This window comes from Varanus komodoensis, unplaced genomic scaffold (assembly GCF_004798865.1).
Source record: "Varanus komodoensis strain SLA01 unplaced genomic scaffold, ASM479886v1 scaffold15, whole genome shotgun sequence".
Taxonomy (NCBI): Eukaryota; Metazoa; Chordata; class Lepidosauria; order Squamata; family Varanidae; genus Varanus; species Varanus komodoensis.
In genome coordinates this window covers 5,333,760-5,344,124 of record NW_025335440.1, presented here as the reverse complement: position 1 = coordinate 5,344,124, position 10,365 = coordinate 5,333,760, and the positions used below count along the sequence as shown (strand labels likewise).

General features: G+C 59.5%; 1 protein-coding gene across 1 annotated transcript; it reads right to left on the bottom strand.

Annotated features, from left to right (window-relative positions):
* Positions 1 to 2,188: 2,188 nt before the first annotated feature.
* LOC123020888 (cathelicidin antimicrobial peptide) lies at positions 2,189 to 5,143 on the bottom strand. Its single transcript, XM_044425129.1, has 4 exons — positions 4,961 to 5,143; positions 3,668 to 3,775; positions 3,177 to 3,260; positions 2,189 to 2,406 (listed from the first exon to the last, which is right to left on the bottom strand). Exons 1-4 carry the CDS (start codon positions 5,141 to 5,143, stop codon positions 2,287 to 2,289), a joined length of 495 nt encoding a protein of 164 aa, XP_044281064.1. The 3' UTR covers positions 2,189 to 2,286.
* Positions 5,144 to 10,365: the final 5,222 nt, after the last annotated feature.

The following is a 10,365-nucleotide window of genomic DNA, read 5'->3' as shown; positions in this document are numbered from 1 at the left end:
AAGCGGCATTACATAGAATTTCCCAAGCTCTGCTAAGACAGGGAAAACAGCTGCGTTTTGCTGAGGGAGCAAAGGCGGCATCAGCTGAGTTGTCCCTACGACAATTACCCATTCATTAAGGACGGCTCAGGTCTGCCCTTAAATGCGACGGAGGATGAATTCTGCCTTCTCACTCCTCTGCCCCCTGAACACACAGTCGGCTCATCTTGCAATTTTGGGGAAGCCTTCACTTCTCTGAGAATCTGATGGGTTTGAAAAGCAGGCTCAGAGGAACCTGTAAAAATCGGGTTCATGGTCACGACCATGGTGCTTCGGGGCAGGACGTGGGGACAAATGTGGGCTGCTTGCGGGAAGAAGCAGGCCGGACCCCCCGACAGCGGCAGCTCTGTCTTCCCCCTTCTGCAATCCACGCATGACCCCTGGAAGGGCAGGTGAGCAGAAAGAGGAGGCAGCGGGGGGTGCCGTGAGGTCCCGAATTCATCCGACGAGCAGCAGCGCTGAGTGGCCACATCAGGAATTAAGCTCGAAGGTGTGAACGGTTAGCAAGGATTTGCTTCCAGTGTCAGGTAAGGCTGCAGTTCCCTGTGTCCTCGGACTGGCCCCCTGGCCACCTTGAAACCACCGTTGCAGGAAGGGTGGTGGGCCCCGTCCCAGCAGCCACAGCCGCGAGCAGCACACGGCTCCGGAATCGCCTCCGAGCGGCCGGGCTCTCTCCTCCTGGCCTAACCTTGGAGGGGGAGCCGTGCCTTCTCCGCCAGGGATCTTTCCCGGCCTCCAGTTTTGCAATCTTCGGCTGGGGCAACAGCCACATGGCCAAGGGCAGTGGGGCTCAGCTTCTGCACGAGGGGCTTCCTTGCCACGCAGCCTTTCAAACCTCCCATGCCTGCCTTGAACTTCCAACGTCTCTCCGCCCCCCTCGTCCCTTCCCCTCTCAGCTGCCCCGCCTCCCCAGCCCATGCTCAGTCCCGGCGTCCTTGCAGGCCCCCAAACGCTCCCCCCCCCATTTTAGGATTGTGCCCCGCAATATTCCGAGATCGGAGAGCTGGAGAACACCAGAGAGCTCTCACACCGGATCACACCACGCGTCCCTCTGGTCCAGCCTCCTGCCCCCACACTGGCCCCATGGCCTCCCCCATGGGCCACCTCAGGCAGGGCAAGTGTGCAAGAGCCCCCCATCCCCATGTTCCCCAGCAACTGGTGTGCACAGGCAGACTGCCCTGAGGGCAGAGGGCATCCAGCCATCTGGACTGGAATCACTGACTCCCGGAACAAAGAGCAGCAGCCATCCGGTCCCAGCCCTGCTTGGAGTGGGACTGCAAGCTCCAGCATCCCCAGCAGAGGGCTGCCCAGATGCTTCTTGAACGCCTCCCGTGTCGGACAGCCCCCCACCTCTCTCGGCCTCTGGTCCCATTTTCCTGGCATCCGTCTGGAATCTGGCTTAGTGCAGCCTGAGCCCCTCCTCCTGCGACCTGCACTCTGGGACGATCGGGACGGATCCTGGCCCCCCTCTGAGGGACGGCCCTTCCAGCGTTTGGAAAAGCTCCCTCCTCACCTCGAGGGTGGACAAGCCCGTGCCTCCCAGTCTCCCCTCAGGGGGCTTGTTTCCCCTCCCCGGGTCACCCTGGCTGCCCCCCTCCGGTCCCTTTCCAGGGGGGATCCGGACGCAGACCCCAGGTGCGGCCGACCGAGCGCTGCACGGAGGGGAACCGGCCCCTCGCCTCACCTGGGAGCCACGCTTCTGCTGCTCCTGCCCAGAATATCCTTTGGACTGATATTCAGCTTGTGATCCCCAGAGGTCCCAAGATCCCCCTCGCTGGGGGAGTCGAGCCCTGGACCCCCATCGGCACCCAGGGCCCCCAGGACCCCTGCGGCAGGATGGGTGCAGGAGCTCCCGGCCCAAGCTCCCCAGCAAGTGGCGCGGGGAGGCAGCCGCCTCTGCGGAAGGTGGGGGCTGGCAGCCAGCAAGGCCAGTGCTCACTGGGAGCCGCCTCCCTCGGGAATCTGCCATGCTGCCTCTGCCCGGGAGGGAGGGGGGCGGGAAAGGGCTTTCTTGAGCACCGGGCATCCCCCCAAGAGCTGCCCCCCCCCAGCCTCCCCCCCCATCAGGGCTGAGCTGGGAAACTCCCTGAATTCTGCGGTCGGAGGAAGCATCCCAAAGGCGGTTTTGGAGGCAGAGGTTTATTCTGACATGCGGAAGGAAGCGGGGGCCTCATGCGGCTGCCAGGGGAGACTGGAGGGTCCTTCGCGTGTCCGGCACCACCAGGCGGCCCTGTTCTCGCGAGGTCTCTATCCGAACCGTCTGAGTAATCGGACTGTTCCAATAGCAATGCTCACGCCATGCCTCTTCAAGAACCTTTTGGCTTTTCGGAAGAACCTGCGCCAGCGAAATCGTGTGACGCGGTCCAGCTGCAGAGGGGGAAGGGGGACGCGGCGTAAGCCAGCAGCGGGATCAGGCCAGGCCTCCACCGTGGCCAGTGCGACGCTCACAGCACCGTCCTGTCCATCTTCCTCGGGACGTGATTGTGCGTGTGTGCCCAGAACTCAGTCCTGGCAGCGTGGGGACTCCCTTGGCCCTCCCAGGCTCAGGGGCTTCAGGACAGGAGGGACCCAGCCTGGCCTTAATGTTGACCCCCAACTGTGACCTTTTGACGCGAGGCAACCAGCATGGCCCTTCGCGCTCCCGCGCTTCCCTTGGGGTCGCTCTCCCGGCCTCATGCCAGGGCAGGGCGACCGCCCCCCCCAGCAGAGGGTCCAGCCGGCCCCCTTTCCTTCCAAGGGGGGAGGGCGGGGGGGGGGGGGGGGCTGGGCCGCTGGCGCTGCAGGCGGATGTTCCAGCTCTTCACGCGAGCAGGGAGGCAGGGAGGGACCCGTGCGCAGGACCCACACGCCGCGGGTGGAGAGCCCCGTAGCCTGGGCAGGCCCCCGGTGTGCATCCTGGTGCGCCAGGAAGTCGCTCTGCACATGCTTGGAGGCAGCTCAGTCTGGCGACTCCCCGTTCATACAAAACCATCTCAAAGGGGGCAGGCCGTCGGGGTCCGTCTACCCCAGACCGGACTTCCACAGAACCGGCCCCCTGCGCTCCCCGAAGGTGTCCCTCCGCAGTGCCCCCCGCCCCCCAGTCTCAGTGCTGAGGGCCCCCCCCCGATAGCCCCCAGGGGAAGCCAGAAGGGGCCCACCTCTTGGTCCACGTCCTCGCACTGGACCATGATGGTCGGCGGGTTCTGCTGCGGCGAGTAGAATCCGGAGCAGTCCCGGTCCACCTGCCCGGGGGAGAAAGAGCGGTCGGTGGGGGGGGGGGAGAGGCCAGGACACCCTCCGCCGGGACCTCGTTGTGGCAGGGGACCTGGGCTAGGAGGTCCGGGAGCCAAGGGGGGGCGCGGGGCCAGTCACGGCCCGCGGCCCCGCCGCCCTCACAGGGCTGTTGTTATGGGGACAGGACTGAGAGCAGGAGGAGGAGGGGGCAGGCTGCGCTGAGTTCCTTGAAAAGGACAGAAATCGAGGACCGGGGCAAATACTCTCCCGGAGAACTTCTGCCTGCATTCAGGTGCATGAACGGGGCGGGGGAAGGTCCAGAAGCCCTGCTCGGTTTCCTCCTCTGCCAAGGGCTGGGGGACACAGCAAGGCAGCGCAGGCCCCCCCGGGGCAGGGGGGCCACTGGGGGGCTTACCCCGTCGGGTTTGTAGTCGCACTGGCTGAGGTCGGCCTTCTCCGACGGGCGGCACACGGTCTCCTTGATGGAGAATCTCAACACCTGGTTGGTTTGGGCAGACGAATTCTGTGGGCAAAGGCAGCGAAGGGTGCATTGTGAGGAGAGGAGAGGAGAGGAGAGGAGAGGAGAGGGGTCTGGGGGTGCCCTTCTGGATCCGGGCCTTTGCAAGAGCGGCCTGCTGCACCCTCTGGGGGGGTGCTCGCCCTGGTCTGTATGTCACAGGGACTAGAGCCTTGTCCGGCATCTGTGCGCAGCCTGCATGCGACGGACGCGCTTTCCCCGCACGCTGCATCAGGCAGGCGGAAATCTGTGGGTGGAGGTTCGTCTGCCAGGCTCGCTCCTGGGTGAGATGTGGGAGACCCTCGGAGAAGGGCCCCTTCCTCACTGGAGCACGACGGGGCCCCGGGCCCCTCAGCGCCTCTTTCCTGCCCTTGGACTCCTGCGGCAGCTCTGGCTGGAAGCCCACGAAGCGCTCCAGGGAACCCCGAGGACGGGGAGCGGCCCGTGCTGAGCGCCCCTGCGCTGGATGCCGCCCAAACAGACTGGCAGAGGAGGCTCGCGGGGGTCCCAGCAGCGTTTCCCAAGCTGGCGTGCTGCAGGTGTTTTGGACTCCTCTCCCATCAGCCCCAGCCAGCATGGCCCATGGCCGGGGAGGACAAGGGCTGGAGCGGTGGGGGGGCCCCATGACTCTGACAGCTGACCTCAGCAGAGCGAGCAGGGCACCGGGGCCCCCCGAGTGCAAGAGGGTGCCCCCATTGGGAGGGAGGCTGATTTTAAACATCAGGACTCCCCCTTGGCATGTCCCCCCACCAATTCTAAGCTGCAGCGGAGGCAGCAGCCAAGCAGGGCAGGAAGCCTGGGTTCAAATCCCCCCCACCAGCTCCTCTGCTGGGCAGCAGCGTGGCTTCGGTCACTGCTGGCCCACATCGCAGGGTTGGCGGCAGGAGTGCCTCGCGTTGTTGGGCTTCTGGGAAACGGTTACAGAGCAAGGAGGCCGGGATTCCCCTCCACAGCCCCCTGTCTTGGGGGGCGAGGACGGTGCCCCTCCCATCCTGAGCCCTTCGGGGAGGGGGAGCTTCAAACAGGCACAGTGCCAAGCAGGAAGAGCATGTGCCCAGTGGGGGCAAGTCCCCCTCTGCCCAGAGCACGGGGGCAGCCTGGCGTGAGCACGGGGAAGCTGCCTCCCCGGGAAACGCTCCACGTGTGGGGCCCTCACCCACGAGGACCGCCGCCCCCCGTGCGGCCACTCACCCAGTCCGGCTGGGGCTCGGCCTCCAGCAGGCGGAAGGCGTACTCGGGCTTCTGCTGCTGGTTGTAGATGTCGACGGCCGCGGCGATCACCTGGTCGTAGCTGCTCGGGGGGGCCGTGGAGGGGGCGGCCCCCACCATCCCGAGGAGCAGCAGCATCAGCGGCAGTGCCCAGGGGCTGGCCATCCTCTTCCTCAGCTGCGTCTCGGGTCCAGGCTCAGGCTGGCTGCCGAGCGCCTGCCTTTATAGCCCCCTCCCCGGGATCTCCCACCCCCCATGGGCCAACTGCCCCGTTGGCCACAGGTGGTTTTCGCTTCCCCTTGTAGGAAATGTCTGTTGTGGGCCCAGCAACCTGGGGGACATCGGTTGGATGTGGGGAGAGGAACTGCCAAAACCCGCTTGCGAAACGGCCCAGGTGCGCTGCCCCAGAACGGCGCTTGGGGGTTGCGAAGCGTGAGGCAATGCGGCCCCGTCTTGCTGGATCACGGACGGCGTTCAACTGGCATCTTTCCCCACAAGCTGCGTATGCAGGGAATTCCAGCTACAGGGTGGCAAGAGGAACCCGAGGGTGAAATCAGGAAGCGCACAGCAGGAGAAACTGTTTGTTTAGCCGCAAAGTCATGCCTAACCTCGGAGGGGGAGCGTGCCTTCCCCGCCAGGGATCTTTCCCGGCCTCCAGTTCTGCAGTCTTTGGCTGGGGCAACGGCCTCATGGCCGAGGGCCGTGGGGCTCAGCTTCTTCCTGGCCGCGCAGACTTTCAAGCCCCGCAGTAGTTTCACCAGTGAGAGAAGCCACACGGCACCCCGATTCCCGTTCCAAGGGTGGTCCCCTGACCCGCCCCTCCAGCTCGCCACAGCCCGTGCCGGGCCGTGCTTTTGGCGGTGTTGTGGCCATGTCCTGGTTTGCCCCCTTCTCGTTTGAAAGCAGGCGGCTTGGTAGAAGAGGATCCTTGCTCCATGGCTGGAAACGTCCCCCTGGAGCGTCTGTGTTTGACGCGAGAGGCTCTGGATCTCCTAGCCCAGCCTTCCCAGCATGGTGCGCTCCAGAAGCGTTAGGCCAGGACTCCCATCTTCCACTTCCAGCAGGGCTGTTCTGGCTCAGGATGATGGGAGTCACAGCCCAGCGCATGCGGGGGGCACCAGGTGGGATAAGGCTGGCCCATCTCTCTGCTGTTCATTCGCGTATGTGTGCAGCCCTGCACTAGGGTGTTTTTTTAAACCTGGGGGAACCTCTGCCCCCCAGCCCTTTGGAGGCCCCCCGTAAAGCGCCCCTCGCATTTCACTCAGCCTGAGGACGAGGGAGGGCTCTCAGTTCATTATGCCCTCCAAATACATGCCCAGCTTGATGCTTTGCTGCTGCTGTTGCTAGTTGTGAAGTCGCCCGACCCATCACGACCCCATGGACAACACTCCTCCAGGCCTTCCTGCCCTCCACCATCCCTCGGAGCCCACCCAAGCCCACACCCACCGCCCCAGTGACCCCATCCGGCCACCTCACACGACTCACTCGCCCTAATTCTGAGACGGAGGCCGGTCTGGAGTCCTGCAGTTTAGTAAGATTCAGCACGGGGACAGTGCTGCGTTTACCAGGTCAGAGTACTGCAACTCCCACTGGCCGCCCGCGTAGGTTTGGGGATGATGGGATTGTGCTCAGTTCATCTGAAGGGCCCCAGGTTGGGGAAGAATCGGCCAAAATGTTGCCCCCAGTGGTGCGGTGGGGCTTTGGGAAGGGGTCGCCCCGGTGGCCCACAGAGCCAGGGAAACTCCGCAAGATGCGTGTTGATACATATCAGTCAGCCATTGTTGTGGTTAGTCGTGAAATTGTGTCTGACCCATCGTGACGCCATGGACAGCATTCCTCCAGGCCTTCCTGTCCTCCACCATCTCCGGAGTCCACTCAAGCTCACCCCCACTGCCCCAGGGACCCCATCCAGCCCCCTCATCCTCTGCCGCCCCCTCCTCCTTTTGCCCTCAATTGTTCCCAGCATCAGGCTCTTCTCCAGGGAGTCCTTCCTTCTCATTAGGTGGCCAAAGTATTTGAGCCTCATCTTCAGGATCTGGCCTTCTAAAGAGCAGTCGGGGCTGATCTCCTCCAGGACTGACCGGTTTGATCGCCTTGCGGTCCAAGGGACTCGCAGAGGCTCCTCCAGCACCAGAATTCCAAGGCCTCAATCCTTTGGCGCTCAGCCTTCCTTATGGTCCAGCTTTCACAGCCATGCATTGCAACTGGGAAAACCATTGCCTTGGCTATACGCACTTTTGTCAGCAGGGTGATGTCCCCCCCCCCTTTTTTTGATGCTTTAGTGCGATCTTAAATGTACAAAGATATTTAGATTTTAAGGATCAAGGCAGCCTGCGGCGGCTGTTGCTGCGTTGTGCAAACCCAGTAGCTGTGGGTTATGTGAGGGCTAAATAACCTTCCCTCCATGGACCAGGGGCTCCTTCGAGTGTGTGGACTGCAGGAAGTTCTGGATGGTCCTGAAAGAAACGGGGGTGGCTCAGTCCTCGGTTGTCCTGATGGGTAACCCACACCGTGGTCAAGAAACTCCTCTTAGGACAGATTGGCGGAAGACGCATCAACAACCTGCGATGCGCAGATGGACACCACGTGGGTGGCAGAAAGCAGCAGTGGCTCGAAACAGTTCTTGGTGGAAGCCAACGAAGAAAATGCAAAAGCAGGACTGCTGCTGAACATTGAGTAAACAAAAACCATCGTTACGGCAGACTATACAACTTTCAAGCCAACCATGGAGAAATCGAAATTGGGAAAGATTTTGCGTGCTGCGGCTCAGTTCAAGGGAGACTGTGGCCAAGAAGTTCGAGGAAGGCTGAGACTCGGAAGGGCAGCGATGAAGGCCATCAAGGGCATGGTCATTCACTGGAGACAGAGTCCAAGACCACCCACAGGGTTTTATTCCTGATCACGAAGGACGGCTGGGAAGGGGAAGAAAGAAGGCTGAAGAAAAATGGGTGGGTTCAAACCATGGTCCAGGAGGAGAGCTTTGCAAATGCCCCGGGGTGACAGAAAGACAAAAGATTGGGCCCAAATCAAGGCAGAGCTCACCCTAGAAGCAAAACGGACAAAACTGAGGCTGTTGCACTTTGGGGAAACCATGAGAAGTCAAAACATCCTGGAGAAGACCCTCACGCTAAGGCCAGTCGGAGGAGGAGGAGGAGGTATAAGATGAATCACTTCCATAAGGATTTTGTTTATTTATTTAACTTGCATCTATTGGGAAAATTTAGATAAATAAATCCTGGGAGAAAAGGGTTGCTTATATGCGCTTTTGTGTTATAAAATCAAACCTGCACCCCTTTCTCAGAAAGCACCAGAATTTCAAGCCAGGTGACTGTTTAGTGTTGCTGTTGCCTTAAGAAGAGGGAATTCTTAGCTGGACTGAGAAGCTGCTGGAGGCGAACACTATCAGTGGGGAAATACCAGTTTTCAGACCACTGAGACAAACGCATTTGTTTGTTCCTGAATGGACCCATTTAATCATCTAGGTAAGCAGAGGCATTATCGTTAGTGCCTGCAGGAAATGAGAAACCGATCTATAAAGCTGCAGAGGTTCAAACGTTTGATCTTCCCCACAGATGCGAATGTTTATTCCTCGCAAATTGAAAAGTGAGATTCTGTCATATGCCACCCCAGCCACTGTCGAGTCTCTCGGCCGCTTGCGACATGAAGTTGACAAGAGCTGAGCTGGGCCGTCAAGGACAAGACATTTTGGAAGGTGCGCCTTCATAGGGTCGCTGTAAGTCAGAGATCACTTGACAACACATAACAGCACCAACAACACTCAATCTGAATTAGCACATATTAAGTCTACCTTTAAAACTGAATCAATGGTTCTGTGAGCTAGCTGTCATAAAGAGCCTAGAAAAGCTATGGTAATAAAGGCACCATCCTACAGTTCCCAGCATGCACAGGAATGTACCTTAAGTGAGCTCATTATTCCCCATATACCCCACCTTGCTTCTCTTCATGCAACTCAAGGCAGCCTGCAGGGGTCTCCTGGGTCCCAGCCCAACGCTTTAACCACTAGGCCATACTGCCTCGCTTGTGGCCTTGATCTAGGGATAAGCCACATCAGCGCAGACACAAACAGTCCTGGCTTCAGGAAATGCCATCCTGTGGCTCATTCAGAAGGGCATCTTCCTGTAAGGGCGAACGTGTTTACCAACACCTATTTTCGTGCTCCTTTCCAACCTGAATGCTACATTTTTACCTGAAGGAGCGCTTACATCCTTATATGCCCAGCCGCCCCCTGAGATCGGCGGGAGAGGCCCTTCTCCGGGAGCCCTCCATGGAAGAAGTTAGGAGGGTGGTTACTCGGAGGAGGGCTTTCTCAGCGGTGGCGCCTAAGTTATGGAATGCGCTCCCCAGAGAGGTCCGCCTGGCGCCGTCGTTATTTGTTTTTCGGCGCCAGGCGAAGACCTTTTTATTTAAGCAGTATTTTAAATGTTAATATTATTGAATTTTATTTGGCCAGGGCGGCTTGTTTTATAGTGTATGTTTTATATTATATACTTGTATTTTATTGTATATATTTTAAAATGTTATTTTAATCTTTTTGTTGTAAGCCGCCCCGAGGCTTCGGCGAATGGGGCGGCATAAAAATGTTTTAATAAATAAATAAATAAATAAAAATTTTCCCAGCTCTCACATTGCAAAAGTTCCCAGAAACAATGGGATTTTTCCTCTCATCTGAAGCTCTCTTCTGCCCTGAAGTGCAAGCCATCTAGGGCCTTTAGTGGCCTGGAATGATCAGAAAAACATTCTGCACAGTCACTGGAGCTCATGAGGAACTGCAGTGCTTCTGGAGCAGGGGCGGCTTGCAGGGACACGTTCTCCAAGCAGGAGCAGGAGCGAAAGAGAAAGTGGCCATTCCAGTAAAATAGGATGCTCCGTTGAAGTGGAAAACTCTTTTGTGCTAGACCTTGGGGAATTTTGCACAGGAGAAAACCGGACTTAATCCCATGTTTTCAAGTGGCCTTTGCTCTTTGGCTTAAGCTGCAGGGCAGTAAAGTGATCCACCCTGTTAGAAGAAATGCCCAACATGGGCCCAGAGGCCAGACTTCACAGGCACCCTGTGCATGCACAGAGTGCTGCCTGCCCCACCCCCTTGCTTAGCCCCTCAACTGAGGACTGCATAGGGCTAGAAGCCAAGAGCTCTGAGGCTGGATCAGGCCACTGAGCCACCGGGACGAGTCACCCTCACTAACCGGGACCACGAGGCCTTCAACGCCGTCCAGGTGGGCAGCCACCCCTGCACCTGGGGAGGAGAATCCCGGGCTTAACCAGGTGGGGTGTGAAGGCAGCCTCCTTTTCCCTGCCCGGAATCTCCCTCCCTGCAGCTTCCTGGGATGACCCCACCAGATCCTCTTACCGCCCCCACTTTCTCCAGA

Excerpts from the sequence above, each read along its gene's own strand:
- LOC123020888 (XM_044425129.1), bottom strand. The coding sequence starts at position 5,143 with ATGGCCAGCCCCTGGGCACTGCCGCTGATGCTGCTGCTCCTCGGGATG. Across the intron at positions 3,776-4,960 it reads CCGAGCCCCAGCCGGACTGG|AATTCGTCTGCCCAAACCAA; the intron begins GTGAGTGGCCGC and ends CTTTGCCCACAG. Across the intron at positions 3,261-3,667 it reads GCGACTACAAACCCGACGGG|GTGGACCGGGACTGCTCCGG; the intron begins GTAAGCCCCCCA and ends TCCCCCGGGCAG.